General features: G+C 37.9%; 1 protein-coding gene across 1 annotated transcript in view; it reads right to left on the minus strand.

Moving 5' to 3' along the window:
• RAP1GDS1 (Rap1 GTPase-GDP dissociation stimulator 1) overlaps window positions 1–24,256 on the minus strand; it is a 63,810-nt gene extending 39,554 nt beyond the window's left edge. The window contains exons 1-3 of the mRNA XM_032186009.1: window positions 24,124–24,256; window positions 5,856–5,978; window positions 2,024–2,149 (exon numbers count right to left, since the gene is read on the minus strand). Coding sequence (XP_032041900.1) covers window positions 2,024–2,144 — 121 coding nt within the window. The 5' untranslated portion in view covers window positions 2,145–2,149; window positions 5,856–5,978; window positions 24,124–24,256. The remainder of the gene's footprint in view (window positions 1–2,023; window positions 2,150–5,855; window positions 5,979–24,123) is intronic.
• Between the last annotated feature and the right edge of the window lie 2,272 nt (window positions 24,257–26,528).

Consider the following 26,528-nt stretch of genomic DNA (forward strand, 5'->3'; position numbering starts at 1 on the left):
TTCAGAATTTCAGCCTAACACTGATTTAGGACCTAAGGGCCTTCTTCATTACTGCACGCATTGTAGAAGTTGTAGGGCAGTAGACATGAAAAATCAGTCGTGTATATTGTAGAATAGAGTTCCTGAGGTATTCCACGTTTCCATGAGAGCCCCATTTATCAGAGGGGTAACACATGCTTTTGTCTCAGTTGAGAAGAAAAAGACTATCTGTACATAACAATGTCTGTGATTAGAAATACTGTCCTCTACACCTTGTCTTTGTTATCCTTTAAAGCTCTTTGTTATGGAAAAATCATTTCAATATAAGTAAATAAGTCATAAATGAGAATAAACTCAATTTTATAATAATAAACACATTGAAAGTATTCATCTTCTATCAGATCCCAGGATAGGTTATAACTACAGAATCATTACTCTTTAAGATAACAAACAAAACAAAGCAAAATGGGGTGGATGTAATAAATAAGCACTGCAAATAGCCTCTTCCGCTTAAATCTAGGATGCTAGTCTTGATTTTTGTGATGTCTTATTACACTTTATTCATTATTCTCATTTAAATACACAGGGAAGGTAGCAACTGTCCTCCTGCAGGAGCACAGCAACACATGACATACAGAACACATCACTGTGCACTGTAGATTTTAACAGCATCTGTTTTGTTCCATGGAAGAGCATAACGAGGCTTTCACAAGTACAGCAAAGAGCATCACAGGTACAGCTTTCCCCTACTGTGTAAATCCTGCACTGTAAAAGCCAGCGTCAGCAGTCCCCAATACCTGATTCTTTGAAACCAGTATTCACGTGGCTTTATTGTATTTCATGAAACATGTGGGTTGAACAGGAATGATATGAAGAGTTATGTAGGTTTTACTAATATGAAATAAACCAGTGCCACCTGGGACTGAGGTTTACATCATATATGACCCTGAAATAAAATTTAGTAAGTAAATTGTTAGGGAAAGCTCAACAGCTTCGTCTTGAAGTTTCCATGGGGAAGCAGGTGTTCAGTTGATTGGTCACCTTAAATAAAACCCTAAATGAAAGAATTAAACATTATCATCCTCAAGCAGTAGCTGTCTGTAAATGGAAATGCCAGCAGAAAAAATCTGATTAACATCCCTGAGGTCAAAGACAAAGTAATTTAAAACAACATAAAATGCAAATTTCCAAACTAGCTTGAAAAATGTATTAAGGAACAGCCTACTAAAAATTTATTTTTTAAAACAGACAGTAATTCACAATAGTAAAAACTTTTAGTAAAGGCAAAATATACCCCAAAGAAAATCTCATGCCATATGAAATAAGACATTAAGTCTGAAGATACTAAAGTCCTTATGCAATTTCAGTTCATTTCCCATCTGCAGACATCCATAGGCTTCTAATTGCTTCATATGAGTATAAAGACATGGAGTCACAGGTGCATTTCAATTTGCTAATGCCTGACACTGCAATATTTATTGTGGCCAAAAAAAACCCTAAAAAGTAACCAACCCGAAATCTGGACTATCAAAAATATCAGTATGTAATCTTGGTGCAATTGATTGGCCACTTCAGAATTTTGAGAATCAGCAACATAGTTTAGGCATCCCTCTCACCCACATATGTAGCTCTGCACATCTTTGAGACTGGTTAAGATATAAATATTCCCTTCTAACTACTCCCCTTTGACTCTATTAGAGAATAATTAGCCATTCAGGACACTGTATATGTAGCACCTCGTCTTTAAAAAAATAGTTCATTATGTTTAAAAAAAGACAAAACAAACCACTGAAGCCCACAAATCTCTTCTAATATTATGTCCAATTGTACTACAATATTTTAACAGTTTTTTTTTATTCTTTCTGTCACAAAAGCATAATGCAAGTGTGATGCACAAGTGTCCATGCAATCAGAATAGCTGCGTGTGGCAAATAAAAGTCAAGAAAAGTGGAAAATAACCCCCAGGACACAATGTACAAATACCAAAACATTCCCTTCCCTCCTACAAGTGTGTCTACAAAAGTTGGCATATTTCAACACTTACGGCTATCGTAGCATATATTGCCCAGGGCACGTCCTGTTTGAAGCAATACTTCCTGGTCTTTGCAGTTTAACAGCTGCACCAAAGGAGGGATCAACCCAGCATCCACACATGGGTTCCGCATAAATTCTGCAAAAAAAGGAAAAGCCTGTTAAAGAAAGCCTGCTATTTTCAGTTTCCTCCATTCTAGTTACACTGGCATCGCAACTGGGCCTTTTGTAAGAATAAACGTATGCATGGACAAACAATGTAAGTTTGCACGCAGGTTTTTAGAGAACAAGCCCAAGGTCAGGATTTGGGCTTATGTTCTTCCCATTACATGTTAATTTAGAAGGAATTAAGAGTATTTAATTGACTTCCATGGAAACTAATTTAACAGAGATCAGACTGAGCATGTTTTCAGAATAGTAAAAAATGCTGAAAAGAACAAGTGAATTCACAACCTTTTTCTCCACTTGAACAAACATAAATTAAACTACTGAATTACACAAGAGATGACCTAAAACTGGTACTCATACTCCCAAAATAAGCAGCACTTTTTAACCTTCTCTTTCCATAATTAGAACTCCTAAAAAGCTTTTGCTTTAGAAAAAAATAAAAGAGAAGTAAACAAAGCCAAGTAACAGGGTCTTTATTTGGAAGGTAAGGAATGAGAAGTACGAGAGGGATTATGTGAGACCTGTGCCTTTCCACAGTCTAACTGATCCCCACAATGGGAGGAAAGTTAGAGGTCCCATCCACTGGGAAACTCTCTACCTTTCTGTCCTTTTTTCCTGCTATGTCCCTTGGTGATAGGGAACCAAAGTATTTCTCTTACATCTCTGCAAGTCATAGGGAGAGAATTATCCTGGTGCCAGAGAGATGAAGCACTGTTCTCCAGGAGGATCTGTAGTTAGGCACTGCACTGTTCATCTCACAAGGGAAGTTTACAGGGGCATCCACTGAGACACCAGTAGTATGAACTTGATAGTTTACTACGGGGCACCATCAGAGATCAGATTTTTTTATTTATTTATTTTTTTAACTCTTGGTCTGTGAGAGGAAATGGTAACTTGTTCTAGAGGTAGAGGTCTCAGTCTGTGCTGTTGTATGTTTGGGGTCTTGCTCATGTGGTGAGAAAGGGTAAGAAACCTTTTTTCCACACACCCTCTTATGTGGAGTGAACAGAAGCTTTCAGCCTCCCATTCAGCAAAAAAAAAATAAAAAAAATTAGGCAATATGCTGAGCAAGCCTGTATTTATCAAGGTCATGTAAGGATAAGAAGTAAAAGAAGTGGTGCCATACATAGCAAAACTGATCTGTTAGACAGCAACAAAAATGTGGTAACTGCAACTATATTTGCACAGAAGAAATAGCAGAAAAGGAAAGTAACCAATAACAGAGACATTCAGAAGGTTTCCACTAACCTGGAGGGGAAATGAAGCAGATCCTTTGAAGAAAACACTGAAGAATCACTTAAAAAGTTAGGAGAAGCACTGAACGACAGAGTACCATAAATGAGTGGAGGACAATATTTCAACAGAGACATTTAATTGTGTTGTGTTATAGACTGCAAAAATGTTTTTCTCATTCCTAAATCTAGCAAAGAAGAAGAGACTGAAGACCTCAGAAGAGGATTTAAAAGGTGAGGAGAGAAACTCCAGGCAGAAAATGCATCTGAGCCTTCAGTAGGCCCATAGCTGAAAGAGAAATGGCTGTAGCTGGTGAGACTAGAGTGACTCAAGTGTTTTTTGTCTGTTTGGATTTTTAAGATACGAGAGACTAACATATAGTATTAGGAGAAGGAAGAGTCATGTGAGCTGGAGAGGTGAAATTGAGCAAGGGCACAAAGTGATGAAAAGTAAGAAATGAAATATGATAAAGAAATGAAATATCTGGTAAAGTCCGGATTCAGAGTCAGAGGCATTACTCCCAGCTCTGCCAGAGCTGCATGGCAAGACCACAGGGAAATAATTTCAATTGCCTGTGTTTAATGCCTACTATCTGTATGATGTCAATAATGCAAATTTCTAAAAAGTGCCCTGAAGCTTGTTGAAAAAAGATGCAATATAAACATGAAACAGTTGCATTCTTATGTAAGAGGACAAAGAAAATCATGGAATTCAAATGAGGTGTTCCCTATTACGCTGCTTAAGCAACTATTTCAACAGAGAGAGAACCCAAAGAGGAACACCCCAGCTCATCTCAGTCCTGAAAGTGGTAGGCACCTTGAAACACTTCTGAATACTTTCGCATTAGCCTTAGCTGCCAGAGGTTCTAGTTGTGCCTACTAATTAACTCCAAGAAAAAGACAAAAGCTATTTTGCATGATGAACCAGGTAAAATGCCAGCTGTTCTGAAGAGCGTGCTCATAACAGCAATTTAAAACCTGGCAGGGAGAAGGGAAAAATTAAAAACTATTCAGAGGTTTCATTTATTAATTCAGAGTGAAAGATACTGGCTAAAATGCTCTATAGAGAATCTTTCAGGAAACAATGCATCGTAATCAGTGAAACTACTGTGAACATTGCTTTGATTCCTAGCTCCTACTTTAGAAGGGAGGATTAAATGAGCTTGAAGATGCACAGTCAACTGGAATAGTCTAAATATATTTATGCATTTATTAAGTATGGAAGAACATGTGACAGGGCTGCACGAATCTCCCTCATTCTGAAACATTTCTAAGTTTAAATTTCCGTGTTTACATTTTTACAGGTTATTTATCTAAAAACTTATAAACTAACAAAGTGTATCTTCTTATCTTGGTAATGCTTCTGAACATTCGTGTATATATATATATATATATATATATATATATATATATATATATATATATATCCTTGTCTCAAAAACAGAAAATTGGTGGAAGAGGTTACAGAGAGGCTATCAGTAAGAAGCTGTAGTATTGTGATTCCATGGAAAAGGTGGGAAAGGAATGTGGAAACAATCAGCAGTAATGTAGGCCCTTCTCTGAAGAGACACCAGCATGAGAATTCAGTACTGCTTGTGCACAGCAGGTAAGGGGCATCCTTCTTTTCTCTGCCTTGCCCCCAGGGAAGGAAAGTACGAAACGCTATCAGTGCTTCTTTGGCTGGTAGAGCAGCAAGTTAAGGAGTGAGGAAAGTCAGCCACAAACCTCCTCTGCCCTCCTTGAAGGGTTTGCCAGTATCCCCTGCCTGCAAAAATTAGGCCATTCTTGTGTGCTTACGGTATGCAGGGTACTGGGTGAGCTCTAAGATAATTATTTCTGAAGAAAAAAATAAGTAGTTTTAGATTATCTTCCACATTATATGACTGCATGTTTATAATGCATATGAAAATGGACCACTGATTCTCATTTGGGATCTTGTGCTCTTATTCTAACACTTACAGTGCTCTTCAGGTGGGAATTACTGTTTTTGGTGTGGTGTCAATGGCCACATAATTATAATAATATTATCACCAATCTCAGACCAAACCAACTATCTGCTACCCCTTAACCACATTTATACATACATCTGTTATAACTGTGTGTGACATAGTAATGTAATGATAGACATCTTTTTTTTCCCGTATGCATTTCTTAAAGCTAATGGCATGCTATTTCTGTCCGATAATATACACTAGTGATTGTCTTGACAACTAAATAGCACGAAAGTCAGGACTGAAAATATTCCAGCAGCCAAATGCTGTTTTAATTGTACTGAAAAGTAGAGAAATAAAATTTGACACAACAAAAACAAAAAGAGTGAAAAGGAGAGATATGAAAAAGATGTCTAATCTACAAAATGAAAACATAAATGAAGTAAAACATACTGACAAGTGAGGTGAAAAACTGAAGATGTTCCAGCAGAAAAGTTCTTGTAGAAAACCTCACCATTTCTGGCTACTTCTGCTATGATGTTAGCTACTTTTGCTGTGCAGGAAGATTGTGGCGTCAACAGACTCGCGAACACCTGAAGCACTCCACTTTTCTGGATTTTTTCACTCGTCTCCGTATCTGAAAAACACATCACACAAAAATGACTTGTGCATCAGCTTGTACGGGGGAAGGAAAGAAGAAAGAAAGGAAAGGTAAATCTTCTCAAAGGTAATACTCAAAGTGATTGTTTTCCCATATAAGAAGCAGACGGCTACTTCGTGTTTGTTTCACATGATGTGCTCATACATCTTTACAATTTGCCATTCAGAATCAATCAATCTTTACAGGGTGCCTGTGTGTGTTAAATAAATAAATATGCACACATACTGATGCATAGATAGAGCAACTACTGTAGAGACTGGCAGAAAGACTAAAGGCTATGGAGTGATACGCAGCAGCCTAAAGTACTGTGTAAAAAATCCAGGAATGGTACTCTGAAGTGACTAGTTATGGCAAACATTCAAAGAACGATGGGGAAATCCTAACACCTGAGGGCAGAGTATAATGCAGCACAGGAGTCAGAAACTGGAGAAGGGGGAGAGCTAAAGAGATTCTAGTCTAGACTCCTCTTATGGTCAGCTTGCTTATCTTCTATGTTACTCTGCTAACCTACAGTAGCTCCAGTATAGTCCCGGTAGAAAGGAAGGGAAAAATAAGAGTCCTTGTAATAGAGATTGAAGATTTCAGGACAAGGCTTTTCCTCTTTCTGCCTGTTACACTGCAGGAATTGTGCAGCTGCTCCATAATAAGGCCCCACCCAGCGCTGCTGGCCTAATGCTCTGTACAACCTGAAAATGAACACTGAAGATGAGCATGAACTGCAATTAAACAAAGGTACTAGATGCTAAATGTATTTTGCTAATGCTTTCCAATAACAGCATATTTGAGCTGAATACAAGTGTGATATGCATAAAACATGCACAAAACCCCTCACACCACTTAAAATAAAAGCTTTAAGGTAAGTGCAAGTTAAAATAAAATAAAAAAAAAATGCTAGAGCTTGCCAGTAACAGCAAGAAACCGATGCAGACTCTTCCTGTAGCTGGCTGTCAGGCATTTCAGTGTTGAGAAGGCTGACCTCACAGCACTGCTTTCTGCAGCTTCTCAAAAGCACCCTTACTGTGGTGCTCTCAGGAGCTAACAAGACAGTCAGACTGGGCAGCAACAGTAGTAATCAATGGGTCTGCTTTTATACAGAACCTTTCAAATCAGGGAGTAAAGCGAGGGACGGATGCTCTTAAACAGAAAAGCAGGGGCCTTAAACTAATCCAATAGCTTTTTTTTTTTTCCCAATAAAACATTCTCTGCTTTCCCCCTAGACAAGTAAATCCTTTTTTCTTTTGTTTTGTTTTGTGCGCCACAACCAGGTAATCTTCTAGAGTAGCAATTTACAACCATTTTTTAGCTGAGCTTCACCTGTGAATAGCTAACAACATCTCACTGGGCACACTGCCTCCTCTTTCCTCACCCTCCTCCTCCTCCTCCCCTTCCCTACTCTCAGGGCTGCAGTTGCCTTTTGGACTCGTGGCAGCTCCAAGCCGACCCATGCCCCAAGCGCTGGGGACAGCTGCCCGAGCTGACCCTGAGCAGCAGCCCCACAAGCCTGGTAGAGGTCACTCCCGTTGGCTTTGTGGCTCACATATGGTGTGTACACGCTTCACTGGCCGGGAGCCAGTGAGGTCTAGGTGACAGAACAGGGATTCGAGGGAGAAAACTTCTAGCCTGGATTGCAGTCATGCCTCTGTGTTTCTGTACTTCTCGTGTTACCTTGGGACACCAGTCTTTGGCTGGGACTACTCATCTGCAATACAGTGATGACATCTGATTACAAACAGATTAGGTATGAAATGAAGATTAATTTCGATATAAGCATAATGAACATGCTAATTATTATTAAGCTGTTTGCAGTCCAATTAATTGTGATTTTTTACATTCCTTGAGAACTTCTCTCAAGATGCAATGTAAAGGAGCTTTTTACTTATTCGCAAGCTTTTGCAAGTTCTGACTTACAGCACATACTTTGTACATATGGAAGGATGAAAGAAAAGTTTGAATCCAGAAAAAAATCGTGACAGGATCAGAGACTGGTCCAGACTTTTCTTAGGTGTCTACTAAAGAAGAGATTCTCCTCTCTTAAGTTCAAAAACAAGAGTACAGAATTCAACACTGGACATGTACGTATTTGTGAACCTGTAGGATGTTAACCAGAATTAGTAGGCAGGAGACATTAATGCATTTTTTCCTGCCATGCTGCTAAGATATACAGTATCCAGTCTTATTTTTATGATCTGTAGTTTGATGGACTTATTACTGTGCAAAGAATAAATCACATAAACAGGACAAAATATATCCTGCAAGAAGTGGGAAAATAAAATTAAATGCTTCTCCAGGCCAGTTTTATGTAGCAGATATGCTCTGATTTATTTTACTGTGATAAGCAAGTGAGCATCAATAGAAACACAGTGCTTAATACACCTGTTGGAAACTGGGATCTCAGCTAGCTGATATCACACGGATGAAAACGGAACATTGACTTTTTTAATCTTAAGCACTACAGGAGCCACACCAGCATATATTTTCCCCTTCAAAAACAACAGCATCCCACTGGTTCTTGTTACCCAGGCTGAGCACCACCAACAAGCTTTTGGTAGTTATGAAAGAGGGAAAACTGATGAATTTGCCAGCAGCGAGCATACGTCTCCCATCATTGGCAAGGGACACCTCTGCTCTACCCTGAGTCAGTTAAAAATGGCATGGGGGTGCTCCAGCTTGTCTACTCCAGCTCTCCCTAAACCCTGCACTTCCTCTGCAGAACATTAGAATTGGTTTCAGCATAGGCAACCCTCAATTATTCCCTTCGCTTGTTCTCTTCACAGGCTGGAGAAGTCCCGTTTGTGTGTGTATGCAAGAAAGAGGGAGTCTTTGCTAAGGATGTGTACCTGCTGCATACTACTTTTATTCTTTTATTACTTTTATTTTAATTCAACTGTCATCTTTTGATTGTTTCGATGTATTGTCAATTGCAGTTGAGGCATGCAAACCAAATGTTCCTATAGGAGCAAGAAAGATCTGGACAAAACTTCCACCATGTAATCTCCTCGTGCTTTCTATAACGGAGAAAACAGGAATTATAGTCAATGTTAATCATGTGTTAGCAAGTTGCCTTATGCTCACCATTTTAATCCCTTTAGCATAACCACATTAAATTTCACATCCGTTCAATCTGTGCCTTAAGGAAACCTGGCAATCAAGGCAGCCAGATATCAGGGTGCCACACCCCAAAACCATTTTGCTCTAAGTGCACGCCCAGATTTCAGATGCTTTCTTTTAAAGCCCGATTTTGAGCCTGCGCGCACTAACCCCCCCACAGAGCACCGACTGCCCTTATCATGAAGGAAAGAAACTGCAGGACTGTGATAACGCTGCTTCAGAAACAGCCCCTTTGCACACAATACAATACGGTGCTGTGCCACGGCAGCACAACTGGGGGGGGGAAAGCCCTAAGGTCAAACCTGCAGCTTTAGATGTCTCTTTATATCACTGGATATCAAGATGAAGAATATGTTAGATCACATAGTTCCAAAATCTTATTAATGTCATAGCAGGGTGATTAAAATGTCAATATCCTCGCTTTTTCATGGTTTTTGCAGTGCCTGAAGTCAGAATAATAACGGGTGTGGGCAGGCAATTCTTTAATGCCATAGATCAGAGCTGGAGAGCTCAGCACCGGGGCTATCAGACTGCTTAATTAAGTGGCAGAAATCATTATAGGAAAAAATCCAATGAGTGTCTCAAATTAAATTGTCTCTCCCCTCTCAGCTCTATTTCCTGTTAGATTTTACTCCTCTCTATCTCACTCTTTTTTCATCTCTGCATCATTTCCTCCATCTTCAAGTGAAAGAGAAGGCAGGGAGTGGAAAGGGAAGGGAAAGGCATAGCTGTCAGAATTGCCACTACTTGCTAGCAGAAGAAAAATATTGATGCACAGTTCCTGCTCTCTTTGAGCAAGGAGTTTAAGTTACACTATTAGATATTTTGTTGGTGCAAGCAATTTCTTATTCCAGAAGAAAAAAGAGTTTAAAATAATCCAATATTAGCAAAGGCTAGCACTGCAATAATTCCCTTGTTGTGGAGCTTTACATGAGAAATGAGGCACACCACAGAATTGTAAATAAGCAGCTCCACGAGCGCCCTCTTTATTAAGCCAACCATGTTAGTCTTTTGAAAAATGTATGTATTTCTAGCTGCAAAGATGTTTTATAAACCTCCAGAAACCACTGCAGAAAATTACCTTGGCTTTACAACGTCCCTCCCACATGTACTCATCAGAAAGAGGAGGATGAACACATGAATAAATAATGATGAACCACGTATATCATGAAAGGAACCTTCCATCTGTTCCCTCAAAAGACAGAAGGGAAGAGAACGAAGGGAGCAAGGGATATCTTTCTAACTGGCGCATTCTCTTATCTACCACAGCAAAAAAAAAGTTCATGTACCGAGTAAGTACTGATGCTCGCATCACATACCCTATACTGCCTCTCGCAAGAAGCACTGTCTGTCTCTCTGCATCCTACTGCTGTTTTTTTCTCCAAACCACAAAATGGAGATTTTAGTCTGACTGAAAGAACACAAATAGTGGGTTGTAAAGAACCTCAGTAAAACAAATAATGTGATCTCATGCAACAAGACATACACCACAGAGAAAGGAGGCTTTTGTTTAACATACCTTAGCCAAAAAGACCGTTCCAATTACCAAGATTTGTTTTTACAGAAAAAGAAAAGAGAGAGAATGAAATGTATAAATACATCTTCTGTTGGCACACTCCTCCCCACATAGGGAATTCCCCACAAATATAATCTGCTTGCTCACGTATCCTTCAAACTAGACCCCTAGGAGGGAGGGAAGATTCTCCCTTAGCTGTGTGAAGGTTTTCAGCATGATGTTTGCTCTGTTCTGTTGCTGCCAGCAGCAACAGGGCAACTTCAGCTCCTATTTTTTAATGAAGAAGCAGAGATAGTGCACAGATGTTTGTAATTAAAATCTCAGCTCTAACAAGGAAGGAAGGACAGATGGAGAGACAGATTCACCAACCAGCTAGCTGCATGATTCCCACTGATTAAATTCCCCAAAAGCTGTATCCAAAGAATAAAAGTGAATTGCAGGATGAGACTCAGGACTTGAATAGCCTGTTGCAGGTACCAGTGAAGAAATTTAATAAACACACATGCCAGCTTTCTGTTCTGTAAAGAAACATACACATGGATATTTCCATGGCTGCTTTGCAGCACAAAGCAGAATATTAAGGGTAGGCGGCTCGGAGTCTCTTTTCCTGAGCTGGACTTAGTTAGTGCCCTGACGCTTAGTTTGGTGGATTTATATGAGCTGCTAGTTCCCCCTGTCCACCTTTCTGACTGACCCTCTGCAGGAGGCAACCACTTTGGTAGCTCAGTTGCTTAAAGAGTTTGATAATTAGTGCCTGAGCTGCCTAGTTCGTTGTCTGGCCTCTAAGTACAAATGTCATCCACGAGCACCTTCATGTTTTATACTCAGCTTGTGTTTTAATTTGCCTCCTCCATTGCTTGTACCAACTGGATTTATTACAGGACCTTAGGTACAACCTTAAGTATCCTCACGTTTTAGTTTTTCAATCTGTGTAACAGGTTTTAATTTAAAAATACAATCAGATTTGAAAGTTGCATATTCTATATTCAGGAAATGTTTTATATTCCTTGTAAGCAATCTCTTAGGAGTGCTCTCAAGCAAGCTCAAATGCCTATTGTAAAATTCTGCCCAGTGCTATCTGAGAGACTGTGTCTACATACAAAATATATTTTCTTAGGAATTGATATTTTTAAAATGATTTGCTGCCAAAGCATTTTAAGGGAAAACCTAATCTAAAAAAGATTATATTTGTAAGTCATAAGGGATTGGGCCAAAGCTATGAAATTTCAGACCTAAAATTGAGAATTACATGCTCTCTATAAATACTGTTGTTTATTTTGTGTATTTTTTTTTTTTTTTTGTAAGAACAGGCCTTTTCTTTTGCTTCTGTATTGCATTTCAAAAATAAAATCTAAAAAGAAATTTTTATATTCTGTTATCTGGAACTACTGTTCACTGAGGCCTCCTGAGAAGAAGGAACATATCATACTTAATCTTTATTTGGCACATTGTATATTCAACAAATAGTCCTTGGAATTTAACACTCGGATAAACATCATTTAAGTATTTGGCACTAACTAAATATATCACTATTAAGAGGAATTTATGTAAAATATAACCCCACTAGGCAGCAGTGATTACTACCCAGTATCATTAGGCTAGGCCAGTTTACTGGGAGATAGTCCAATAAAAAGCAGTCACCTTGATTTAGTATGTTCCAATTAAATAGGTATACTGTAATAATATATCATATACAGCACTTATGATGAAACATTTCTGCATTATGTGTATACAGTGCCACAAAAATGCAGCAGTTTCATGAGCTAAGATGCAGCAAGCATCTGTAGCAAAAGGAAGGAATGCTTTATAACACAGTATATGAGACAAAACTCCTTCTTACAGAATATCCACCAGAATCCCCAACTTCCAGAAAGGCATTTGACTACCAGCCTTCTCAAGTAAACCTAATGGACTGTAATGAGCTTAATTGGCTGAGCTGGCCCAATTAGATTCGTACCTCTGCTACAAGAGATTATCTGCATCCGAGGCAGAGTCGAAATTCTTGCTTGTGTGAGCACGCTGGTCTAAGATGTGGTCTTTTCAGTTTAACAGTTTCTTGCCAACAAAACCCTATTGCTGATGTAACTGTACTGGCGAAAGACAAAAAAATAGTTAACATGCATTTTCTTGGTAATGTTACTTTCTGAGGGATGTGGTGTAAGTTATTATAAAGGAATAGCACAGTGTAAGGTATAGCAAAGGAATGTTTTAGCCAGTAGAAACAGCATCTGTACTAAGATGGTTTCCATCCTCCATAAGCCTTCCCTGGCAGCAGAATGTAACACCTTCCTCGGGGTTTTAAGTACTACTTTCATTTTCTCTTCAAAACTCATTCCATTTATGAAAATGTTCCTGTCAAAAATTTCTTCCTCTGAAATCCACTATCACCACCTATGTGAGCGTTAAGGCTTGGATTTTATACTTACAAGCCAATCAAAATTACTTCTGTCATGCCAGATATTCCAAATTATGTTAAATGTTATATTAACTTCTGCTAATCTAGATGTAAAATATAATTCAACTGTAAATGCTAAATGCTTGTGTTATGCCTTTTGCTTTACATTTCATTACTTTATAATCCCCATCAAGAAGACCAGGTTTATAGGATAGCAAAGATGGTGTGCTGAAGAAATAAACTGGAAATAACACCTTTGAAGAAAAAATGCTTTCCTTGACACCAACTGTCACGCAGAAATCAACATTGATGTTGACACATAACAAAGGAATTGCAAGAAGAGGCTACACACATTTTAGATCTGAACATCTACCTTATACATCTGTATGTATAAGGTAGATGTTCATATATCATATAGATCTATATCTATACCTTATACAGGTATAGTTCTTGAACTCAGTGGGACTAAGAACACGTATGAATTTATGTCCTTCAAGATATGGATATATGGAAATATTGGCAGAATCAGGACCTTTCTTTATATTCCTTTTACTAATTTTACTCTAAATATTCATGCTCCAGTAACTGAGGTAAAACAATAGAGATTTTGAGTGTGAGCAGCTGTTGCAGAAGGTGATGGGAATTAAGAAGATATGGCATCCATCACTGCCTAGGTGCCTAGGTACATTTAGTTTGTTGGTTTTCTTTCAAAATTAATATCTTTAAATCTGTCCTACCCTTCTCCCATTTCTTTCCGTCATTTAAAAAATGCATACTACTTTATTCCTTGTTACTCATCCACTTAGTCTCAACTTTTCCATTTCTATTCCCTCTCCCTCTCTTGGTTTGAGTAGACAGATTAAATGAATTATCCCTGCACCACTGAATCCAAAGATGCTGGATCAAGACTTAGCAGCTGCTAAACAGAAGTGGAGACACTTTGTGTCTCCAAAACGCACAGGAGTTGCTGAAGGTGCTACAGGTAGCTCAGTACTACTCTTAGTATTTTAGCAGTTTCCATGACAAAGCAGGAACAACAAAGTAGTAAAATCTTTGTCACGGGCTAAGGGCATCATCTTCCTAAAGAATACCATCATCTCAGTAGACAACTAAGGATTGCAGTAGACAATTAGCAATAATATGGTTTTGTTCTTGCCTTTTTGGAGGAGGGCATTCTAGCTTTCACCTGCATATTTCCTTTTCGTAAGTTACCACTGCCCGTTTGAGTGTTCAGGTTAGGACAGTGTCAGACACCAGGACTAACAGGCAGGCAGGGCTGCTGTGCTCAGACACAACAGGCACCCGTGGGTGGCTCCAAGATCACTCATGGTTGACAGATGCTAGCAATATGGAGGGCAGACCTCAGAAGGCTCAGAAATCCACCTGGAAAGGAGACTGCTGCTAAGAAGAATGGGCAATGATAAAGATCAAAGAGAAGTTAGAGAGCAAGGAAATTTAACATTCAACTTGACTCCACTACTTATTAATAGGCCACTGATTAATCGGTATCATTGCTTGCCGACTTGCTTGCACTACGCTGTCTTGCTGTGATTGTCCACAGGCTTGTGTTGTTGCAGCTCACTCATCAGTAATGAGCATTAAATCTGTGGGGGTGCTGAGTGCTCTTTTTTATTTATGTGAAGCGACAGTTGCCAAAAGCTAATCCTACATGTGCGTGTCAGAATAGGGCCTGCAGATGGTTATTATTTTGTTTTAGGCTAAAATGCTGTGGAAAAGTTCACAATTATGAAAGCATTGTTACTCGGTCACTGTGTACCTGAAGTGAGACACCTCATTTTACTCTTATTCTGCTTAAATTTGACTTCAAAACTGCAAAAGGTTAGTTTGGTGTTGTTTATGGTAAAGTTTGACTGAGCAACATCTGAAATGCAGAGATTTTTCTCTATACTTCAGAAAAGGTCAGCTTAAAATACCTATCAATGGGAACAAATGAATGTAATTTCAGGTAATTTTTGTGTCTTAGAATAACTCTGCTAGGACAAAGGGTTCTATAGATTATTTTTTTCTATGTTTGGGTTGGGGGGGTAACCAGTCTTTCCCTTTCATAGTAATGTGTGAGACAATCACAGAAACAAAACATGAAATGACCACTGCTTAATACTGTATGTACTGCACAACATTTCTCTGAAATAGCATGGCATTCTGATGTGCTGAAAGTTAAGCAGAGAGACACTTACTTGACTCTGCAATTAAGTACATGTATGTTGAGCTGCCATAAATGTATAAAAAGATAATAGAAAAAAAGGTAGGTAAACAGATTTTTTTTTTTTTTTCATAAATCAAAGGCATCAGCAGTGGCAATGCATTTGAAAAAATTCAGTTAAGCTGATATTTCTTAGGTGAGATCTGAATTTAGCAATTACAAAAAAAATGGTCTCTGAATCTTCTGTGATTTTTTTCCTCCAGTACAGGAATTGTTCTGAATTGTTCTATGGCCAGTAAGGATCAGAAAAAGTAACGTCAATTATAGGAAGAGTATGAGTACAAGCTAAATTCGACAGCATATGGAAGTCACAGTTATAAAGAACAGAACAAAATCAAGAATTTCCAACTCAGATATAACCTCTGTGTTAACATATGGTTGTGAGAACTGGAAATCCACCAAAACATTAAAGACAGGAAACTAGATGCCTTTGAAAGCAAGTGTCTACAGAAGATTCAGGGCATAGGATGGTAAGTTTCATCTCTGATGAAGGAAGTGAGAAATCAGTTCTTTCTGCTGAAATCCACCATTTTCTTTAGCAGATGCCAACGCATCCTCCTCTGTGATGCCATCAAATGGGATCCAAGGGGTTTCAGAAAACCCACTGGTGACTTTCAAGAGAAAACCTGAACAGAAGCTTTAGGTAGGAGGGCTGAGCTCACGATCTCAGCCCCAGAAAGCTGAAACAGCAGGAAGTGATGGAAAAGACCTGCTAGCATTTGCTCAGGAAGTTTGTAACATCATGTTATTTTCTCTGATGCGACACAGCGAGTATATACAAATGAAAATAAGGCTTACAGTATATAGCTAAAATATGTTGGAGGGGAAAAAAAAAAAAAAAGGCAGAAAAAAATGACATACCAAAGAAGCTTTAGAATAACGCTGAAATTTGCAGTTTCAGACATGAAGCTAAAATTTTCCTGTATCATCTGATAGTTCCTTATCAGTGATCAGCATAACTCAATAAACAGAAAATTGTGCATCTTAGCCAGTCACATCTTTAAGGTAAAGTGTGTTATTTTAAACCTTCTTCATTAAACTGTAACTGCTTTCCAAAATTTCTAACCCCTTTTTCAAAAATGGGGCCCTGCCCTCTCACTTAAACATATCTTTATTGGCATAATTTTGCTTCAGCACTTTTTTTTACACACCAACATGCAAACTCAGAAGCAGCCTCTCAAACAGCATGTGTAAAAAATGGCTGGAAGTGCGTGTGCTTGCCTTTGCACTTCAGTCACACACCAGGCATTTTTCAGAGCCAGGTGCTGAAGGCTGGGATTAGTGGGCATTTTCAGCCTCTTACGCTGAGAAAGAATATCAGAGCCAAAAATAATGTTCTCAGCCGATTTTCAGATTCCTCATCTGTCAAATCTGGGTTATTTATGTCTGCTATAACCTCTTGTATCTGAAATGCAGCATGTCTGGACTAGCAATAACATTTTCATTTTTCTGTTGTTACTGCAATAATTGTCCCAGAAGGCCTGTGGTTTAAAAGAAAACCAATATTTCCTCCCAGTTTTCTTTTTCCAGGCAGTCCTTTCTTGTGGACCTCTATTTGAGGATCTTAAGATAACTATTTTTTGATAGACGTAACATTTATGAGACAGCACTTCATAGGTATAAATCACTATATAATAATACATGTATGCAGTGACGGCCAATATTGTTTTCTATTGTACTTCCCTACCATGATTAACCTACCATTCCCAAAATCTGGTAGTACATAGTCATATATCTTTTTGGATATGAGAAAAGAGCATCTGCTACTTCTCAGAAATCTAAGTTTATAATCTGTCAAAATACTCTTATCCAGCATGTAATGTTTCCTAGGTTTACCTTTACCTTTCCTAGGTTTTATGTATAAAAAACTAGATTCCTAGCTGCAATTCAGCTATCACATTTTTTTGTTAGTTTAGGCTGTCATTGATTAAGGCCTAAATTAAAAATGTTTGACCCAATAAAATCATAAATGGATGAAGATGTATCCATTGTCTCACAGATTTTCTTCTGCATAAAACAATTTAAGTTCCAATTACTACATCCTCTGAATTACGACAATAATAAAATACGTAACATTGTGCTCTTAAAACAAAACTCTTGAAACCAAATAATTGTTTTCTGTTTCATAACACAGTTCTTGGTTCCAAAATAGAAAATAACGTGAGCACGTAGTAATATTCAGCTGCTTTTTGTTATTCAAAAAGTAATAATATTCAGTAATACACCAAGTCTAATGATGCCACTAGAGATGGTGTCATTAGATGTCATTTTTCTACAGTATCTGCACTGAGAGTTTCTGTCAGTCAGGCAAGCAAATATGCCTCCCTTGCATCTTCAGTTCCACTTGTATGTAGGGGAAGAATGACTTTTCAGAGAATGTCCTTCTGTAATTGCAATTAAAACAAAATAACAAACATGCAAAATACCCTTTGATTCCAAAGTTGCTAAATACGACAGCAATTTAGCAAAAATATCACACCAAATATGAAGCTTTTAATATTATGGCCAAGACGCGTAGGCAGATGGCTCTGGGCTTCAGACAAGTATGTGATATTTCTGTGGTGTCAGAGGGCAGTCTGAAGCCCCGGGGAAGGGAACTTACTCCCCGCTTCACAGTGAACACAGGGAGATGACACGACAATGTTTCTCTGAGAGAAATGCATTCAGACTCACCTACCAGAGCTCTCTTTGCTTTCATTGCCTCCTGTGGATTTTTTCTGCAGACTTTAATTCATTTTTGTCTTTACAGACTTTATTATAAAGCAGCTAGAAGGCAAACTGTTTATTACTCTAGCCTATTTGGGGTGGGGGTGGGAAGGGGGAAGAAAACAACCCCTGTTTGTTAAACATTTTCAAATTATAATGGAAGGAATTTTAACATATTACACACAAAATGAAATTACATTTTGCAATGCACTGTTAATCTTAGTATTGTTGTTTTTAAGCTGAATTGAAACAAAAAGCTACAGAACCTCAGAATCAAATGCTCTGACAAACTAATTCCTCTTTTTTTTTTTTTTTTTTTGTCTTTTCCAATTATTATGATAATTCTGCACTTCATTTTACTGTAAACTATCTGCTTACAGGTCAGCAAAATTCGTTTCTGACAGTAACACACCAAACCATGTCTATACATCTAAATTGTACAGGACAGACAATGGAGCCACTTGTTTAATGTATAGTTTTTAAAAGATAACACATGTGATATATGAATTTCACCTCCTGATTTGGTAGAAGCCAGTAATTCATTCAGTGCATGGCTGACTGACTCTATTTCTCTGCTGCTGACACTGCTTATGTATCATGCACCACAGCCTGCCTTCAGAGATCTAAAATACAGAAAGTTCAGCTGTTTAGAAATTATGAATGCTGCTGGGTGGAAGGAGATCAAGCACTTGTGTTTTGCTTTCAGAAATACGGTGGGCAGAATGGGTGCAAAGTCCCCAGCTATGCCAGTTGACTTCACTGGGAATGCTGAAGGAAGTTCATGAAATAAGGTGTGTTTTCCTATTGTAAAGCATTTCTAACACGTGCTTATCTCTTATTCCCCTGTCATTACTACCTCTCTGAGCCTATAGCCCTCCGTTTTATCCAGTGCCTCTAGATAGTCCATATATAACTGGCCCCAGCCACAAGCGCTGGTGACACATAAGAACTAAAATATCTGCATAAATAGGAATAAATGTCTCTCCAAACAATGTCACTTGAAGAAACCATCTGTGCAGAATTTTCAGGCCCAGGTCTCAGATGTGAAAGGCTTTACTGCTGTCTCCCTAGACAAATAGTAGCTAAAAGCATTTCAATTTGACCTGCTAAATATTTACGGGCAGTTATCAGAAATTATTCTCCGACTCACCCTTGTGTAGTATAGTACGTGTGTATGCATATGCCTTAATTTGGTTGGTGTGACAAATGGCAGAATAGCTCATAAGGCTAGACAAGGGGTATCATGTTCCAGGGCACTACAATTATCAAACAAGTGATGGGTTGGCAAAAGGATTGTTAAAAAAAAAAAAAGAAAAAAGAAAAAGGACAAACAACAGATGACATAAAAAGCAATTAGAGCTACAACATTCATCTCAATTTCACCATCCCTTTCTATATGGCATGTCATATAATATTGGAAGAAAGTAATTTGTAACATTTTAACATAAGAAAAAGTTAAAAGATTGCATGCAAAGTAAACGGAACCAAACCTGTCACTGTACTGTTGGAGACTAAGGAAATTACCTTATGTTTCTGCAACAACCACAACATATGCTGCATGCATGCAGCTAGCAATTAAAAGCAGTGTAATAGTTCTTTGTGTAGAAAAATTCCCCTGTAGATGCAGCATGTCTACACTGAACTTGTGGGAACGATACATTTTTATTTCCTTTGTTAAAAACACAATGTTGTACTAACACAGGGTTTAACTGTGGTTTTTGGCTGGTGGTACATGGGAGTGGGTTCCATTAGTGTATTAAAAATACAGTCAATTTTATGTAAGTTAAAATAATATTTACATTTCTAAGTCTCAGTGAATATAAGTTATGTGACTTAAGATACCACTGTGAACTCCCAATGAAATCACAGACCTATAAAATTTTATTAAAATAAACCCTACTCCTTGCATGGATTATTTTTCTGTTCTTACTCTAATATGATGACTTACTGAACTATAAGCAGAATGCAAATTTCATTAATATTATCATACACATGGGAATATATTAAGGGAAAGTAGAATCATTATTTGAGAAATTTTATTAAAACTATTTCTGTTACAATTAACCTATAATTTAGTATAAACAATCTGACTTCCAATTATTATTACTCAGCTTTTACCTTTCTTTGAAGGATCTCCAGTGGAAACATTGCTATTTTAATGTTATATGAAAACACAACTAATAAAACTTTCCCATGTAAAACATATTCCACATTATCTACCTAGACATTATTTAATTCTACCCGCAAAAGAAGAGACTAGCTATGAATCAATCATTGTGGCATCACTGCATGCACTCTGGGGACAGCCTGTACAGTATGAACAGTCTTCAGAGCAGTCCTGGTAAATTCCCTTATCTTACATATAGATGTATGTGTATATAGATATATATATATAGTCACGAAAGGTTAGACTACTAGCTTTAATAATAGGTTATTCTTAAGGTACCCAAACATGACTTATCTGGCAGAAATTTGCTAACAGTATGCCTTTGCACTGTAGCTCACTGGTTCTCCTGTTTCAACTCATTTTGGGCAAATCAAGTTATTAAAAAAAAATAAACTGATTTAAAGTATTAAAAAACTATTTCATGAAAAAAAAAATCACATTTTAAAATGACAAAACGTCTCTTTGACTCTAAACAGTTTAAACTATGTTCTCTGAAGCATATGGAATCATCTCTTAAACCATTCTGTCATGTTGTCTTGCTTTGTTTACGGGTTACGTGTTACTGCTCCTATCTACCAATATAAATTATGTCATTTCTGTGAAATGATTGACTTCTTGTTAATGGTAAAACATTTGTGATCATTTAGCCCCAAATGTTGTTTGCTTGATATACATATATTGAGAGAGAGAGAGAGATGTATTAATACACAGAGGTGTAGTTTGTAACACATCTATACAATATTATCATATACGTAATCTGTACATACAGTACCCACCGTACCAAATAAAAAAATAAATAAATCCATATTAAGAAGTTAATTAGATGGATAAGAACTATGAGAAAGGACATTCACTGGCTGCTTGGTCAAAGGAAGAACGACTATCCCACTGTATCGGTAGCTCAATTATATCCCACAGACTGCAGTGTTTAGAAAGACAACTATATAATATAACTACTTCTTGAACCAATCCATTACATGCAATTTACCTAATAATCTCTGAAGTCTTCTGAATGCGCTGCTGTTCTTACAAATTTATGCCAAAAGAGAAGCCTGTGTTCTTTCTGAATTTTTTTTTTCAAAATCATCAGACTATCTTGGGAACTAAAGCCTTTTTTTTTTCTGGAAACTCAGTAAAACTTTGGTATCAAACTGTCTAATTTACTTGAAAAGCAACTGATTTATAGGCTTCTAATTTACTAACAAGATGTTGAAAAAGCTGTCCTATCTAACCCATCTAATTTTTAGTGAGTTATTTTAGACAAAATGCTTTTGCCATTTCGGCTCTTCCCTCCCCCTAAATTGGATTATCATCAAACATACTTTCTTTAAAGTCTTTACTTTGATAGTTTCTGTAAAACAAGCCTTTTCATACTCGCTTTTTGGACTAGCAAAGAATTTCTTCCCTAGTTCAAAGGTATCAGAAGCAAATTTTGGATGCATAGTTGATCACTAAGAAAGCTGACTCTCTTCTTCACAGAACACAGGCAGAGGTATAAGCATATTGGCACCTAATCTCCTCTACTTTGTAGCTGTAGGGTAGTAATCTTTATCACAAAATACATCCTCTCCTTTGGGATACTGTCAAACCGGAAAATTAATTACCTAGAAATGGAAAGGTCAGTTTAATTACCCAAAGCTGGAACCTTATTCTCTGTTTTGGAGGACAACTTCCTGCTTGGTCTGTTCTTTCCAGTAAGCTTGGAAATATCCTACAGCAATTTACCAAAGTTCTAGGTGGGGCACTTAATTCTTCCTTTTTTTTTTTCTGCCAAAAGAAAAAGATTGCCGTGTTCTCTAAGGATGCAGTTTTGAAGGATATCATCTGAATTGTCTTTCAGATATATATATGCAAGGTGCAGTTAATGGCCTGAGCAATTTAAAAAAGGGCAATAGTGCTTTTCTACTTAAACTTTTTGATGAAAAGTTCACGCCAGTCATCAATGAGTGATCATTATTAAAAATTTTTGTGTTTTTTTGGTCAACCTTGAAAAAAAACTTGAAACTGCACCTTCATTGAGGGCAGCCAACTTAAGACTTTTAGTGGACGAAGATCTCTATATCCACTGGAAATTAATTGTCCTTACCTCCACTTAGAGTTGATACTTGGCTAACCTGGGAATTGGTAAGCAATGTCACTATGTGTATAAAATCATTGTGAGAATGAATAGGTGGTGGATAAAATGATTATCTTCTAGGCAGAGAAAAATGCGATGAAAGGAAGATGACAAGGCACAGAAAATATCGTGCGAGAAAACAGATAGCAAAAAAAGAGTCACCATCTTCACTGGCTAATGGAAAGAAGAAAAGACAAAGTGTACTAGGGCAAGCAAAGTATGTTTTAAGGTATTTGTATTTAAGAACCCTTATTGCTTCTTGTGAATCTAGCTCAGTATTCTTTAAGTGAAGTGATCCAAATCTACGTCTATCTTAGGCAACTGAAAAAATGTACAGATCTGTATCGCATGGCAGTTCATCAGGGTTATGTTCATATTACTGACTTATATGTAAAAAACATGGTAAACCAGGCAGGGATTAGAGCTAGATTCTGTAAAACTACCCAAGAAAAGATAGGTCAAAATCCTAATCTGTTTATCTGATTTGGCAGCCACAAGATCAGAAGAGAAAGGATTTTGGAAAGAAGAGTAAAGCCCCTCACTGCAATGGAAGAGAGTCATCTGGTTGCAAGGAAGCACTGGTATGCTTGCTGTGCATTAGTCAAAATTACTTTGCATCTGCCAAACTTGTGCTGTGACATAGCTATGCAACCTTCACAGGCAAAATGATAAACTCTGCTATTTATACTAAGCACTAAGTGCATCGTCATTATTCATACCGTCTTCTTTTTATTGCTTAAGTTTAAGCATTAGACTTTAAAATATTGGAAATACCAAAGCCAATTGAAAATTGGATAAAAGAATTGGATACACCTAATAAATAAACCTGTTATAAAAATGATTCATCATCAAAAAATGAGTTGATCTAAAAAACGGAGTTTATTATTTCCTGGCTGACATCTCCTTGCAAAATAATTAAAATGAAACAAAAAAACCCACACCACTACCATTCAATGCAAAGACTGTTACTATCCACATGACATCTTTGATGTGATATGGATGGAACTTATATCCTATTGTGAAAAACCTCATTTTACACCAAGGAAACCAAAATGATGTGAATAACATCATGGGGAAGAAACATGAGTTATTGATAGCATATACTTTTGAGAGTACAGATATTTACAAAAGACCATCATTTTATTTTTTAAAAAAGGAAGTGTAATTATGACTTATATCTATTCTGACAAGTTTTTTGACCTGAAATTGTACACAGATTTTTCTTCTGCCACCATGTGAAGTGCTAAGAAAGTTAAACCTGGAAGAGTCTCATCATCTTAATTTACCATACCTTTCTGCCTGCAAAGAGTAGGGACACACATTCCACAGCTTTCAGTAAACAAACAAACAAAACAAAAAAAACCTCTTCTTGTTCCATTCTTAAGTTATTTTTGTTATTATACTAGTTGTTAAATTTGGACTATCTTGGGATAGCAGGCCCACTTCTGCTAATTAAAACTACTTTCCTAAGAAATATAAATTCAAAATATGAGGAAAAATACATTATGGATAGGAAACCATGCTCTTTTAACCAGAATTAGCAAGCAGCTCCCATATCCCTCTCCCTGTCCCATCAGGCTCATTTGTCCATCTTTGTTTTTTGTGTGAAGAAATCTTCAATTTTCAAAGTTCTTGTGCTATGTCATAATATTGGAAAAAGGACTGGACTACAGCTGTTACAAACATCAGAAATTTAACTACTACTGTCTTCATTGCCACCTGAATGTCACACATATGTGGGTTAAAAAAAAAACAACACAACAAAACCCAGAGCAATCAATCTAGCAGCCCATTGCTTGAGTGAGTCTTTCAGACATAATTTATTATCTCCCTTTTTATTCACTGATCTCATGATATGATTTAAAATTTGAAAGGTCCACAGAACTTACTGTTTTGTGCCAGAGCTTGAAGCAGACAGTCCAAGCATCCCTCCAAGCTATCTGCCGTGCTGTCAGTGGTTGTTATCTTCAGCTTTTTCAGGGCATCACTTAGATTATCTGCTTGGTAAACACAAAGAGAAGAGAAATCAGTGTCCTTTGCAATTTGGTAACAGCACTGAATGTAAATAGTTACTGTAAAGTAAACAAAATCCTGTGTCAATGAAGAAGGAATGAATGGTCTATAGTATATATTTCTGAGTATATAAAAAGCCAGGAGTCAAAGGTTATGCATGAAATTAAACTTTTCAAATTTATACATACATTTATCATTCTGCATCTGAGAACAGGATGCCAGCAGGCACTTTATGAAATGCTGCTGAATGGCAATTTAGCCATCAATATTGCCTCAGTCTAGCTGGTTCAGAAAACCAGCAGCAGGATCTTTGCTTCTATCCTCGTGCGTGGCAAAAATATGATGGAAATAAGCACATCTTGATTTTTTTCATCAACAATGGGAAAGTAATTGAAAATGCCATTTTGTGTATGCTATATAGGATTCCATCTCAACGAGGCATTCACAAAGCCCTAGTGCTAAGCTTAGAGCCTTTTAAGGACTATGCCATTTTTCACCACATTGTTACAAGCACCACGGTTTTTATGAACTGTGTTAACTGTTTAAATTCAGCTGATCTGGGAAAATATAAGGCATCTTCTAGAAATCAGAACCTTCTGAATTTCAGGGTAATTCAATAACTCTTCCCTCTTTAGGAAAAAAAAAAAAATTTAAAAAAAAAAATAAACAAATCAATTCAAACCATGTAATACAATTCTCAACAGACTCCCATTTATCCTCATACAAGTTAGGGCAGTATCCCTGCTACCATTTTGAGTACTCTGTTTATTCGGGGACAAAATATAAGCGCGTTAGCAGCTGCAGCCCAGGTCTCTTCGGCCTGCCCGCTGATGACTAACCTCCCTCTGAATGGACTACCCTTTTAAAAACGAGTGCTGATTCGGTTTCCATGCCAACTCTGTCAGTGAGCAGGAATTGTTACTCAAAACAAATAATGTTAAATAGTGTCTAGCCGCCTACCATTCCCCGGTGACTAATCAGAAAGCCTTCACCCCAGCCCTACCGAACCGTAGGTACGGTCCCTCCGCCACACAGCGCTGGCATCTTCTGGGCCTGAAAGGCAGCCAGCGCTGCCTCAGAGCTTCGCACCGACGTAGGAAGCCCCCTTCAGAAGCAAACTGGCGGCTGCTGCACTTTGCCTCCTCCTCACTTGCCCACATACGGGATGGTGCAAAGGGAAGGAGGCAAGAGCTTCCCTTATGTTGCCTTTCTTTGCCTTTGAGGCGCAGAAGGTGTGCCATGGAGGCAGCAGAATCGCACTCCTGGAGCTGCTTTGCTTCTCAGCCAAAGCTGGGGCTTTCATCCCATTTCCATTTTTGATTCACCTATCCTTTCGTAGCCCAAGTTCCCATGCAGATAAAAGTACGGTGCTTCATTTTTTTTAAGTTCTCAGTCTTTAGGTATTAAATTGTTTATCAGACAGTTGGTTTCTTTACTGACCAATACACGTGTGGCCTTAGCTAGGCTACAGGCAGGAGCCCCATCGCCCCTAAATGTGAGTGGAATTTGTCAGGTTACACCGCTGCGGGGTACTCAATGACCAACCACTGCAAAACTAACACTGTGCTTCAGCTCCTCTTCCTTTTTCTTCACCCACCACCCTCTCTCGTATCTCTCTTCAGTTTTCGTCTACTGTGGCACTACCTCTCTTCCACCACACAGGTACCTCATCTCATCTCCCTGCATGCTAACACATGTAGCTTTGAAACCGCAGCAGCTGTTTATAGCAAGAGGACTATGAGAGAGATAGGTATCAAAAAAGCAGGGGTTCCCAGTGTCTGTGGAAGAAAACGCGTAGGTAAGAAATTCACCTTCACACCAGATTTTGTAGACTGTGGAGAAAGGCTTCTGTTATCAGAGACCTCACCCAGGCCTTGTTTCTCTCTTATAGCCTCTTCTACCTTACATATATGCCTGATAAATAACAAACTCCCACTTTAATTGTATTTGACTGGACAAAGAGATGAGTGCTCTATCTCAAATGTTTGTAATTTCTTCCACTCCTTGCCACATCAGAACCTGCAGGAGGCACCGGGAACGTCTCCCCCATCTTTTATTCCTACTCCCTCCTGGCTGCCTTCTGCTTACTTTTTCTGGGGGAAGTCTACCATTTTAATACTCCACAGTCACATATGATGCACACCATAATGTATTTTGGGCAAAATCTTCAAACGTGACTGACTAAATATTTCAATCCCTCAACTTTTCATGGTACTGAGCATGTACACATCTCACTGACATACACAGACTTTTAGCTTGAGACATGAAAAGTCAGCCAATG

The sequence above is a fragment of the Aythya fuligula genome, chromosome 4, assembly GCF_009819795.1.
Source record: "Aythya fuligula isolate bAytFul2 chromosome 4, bAytFul2.pri, whole genome shotgun sequence".
In the NCBI taxonomy this organism is placed as follows: Eukaryota; Metazoa; Chordata; class Aves; order Anseriformes; family Anatidae; genus Aythya; species Aythya fuligula.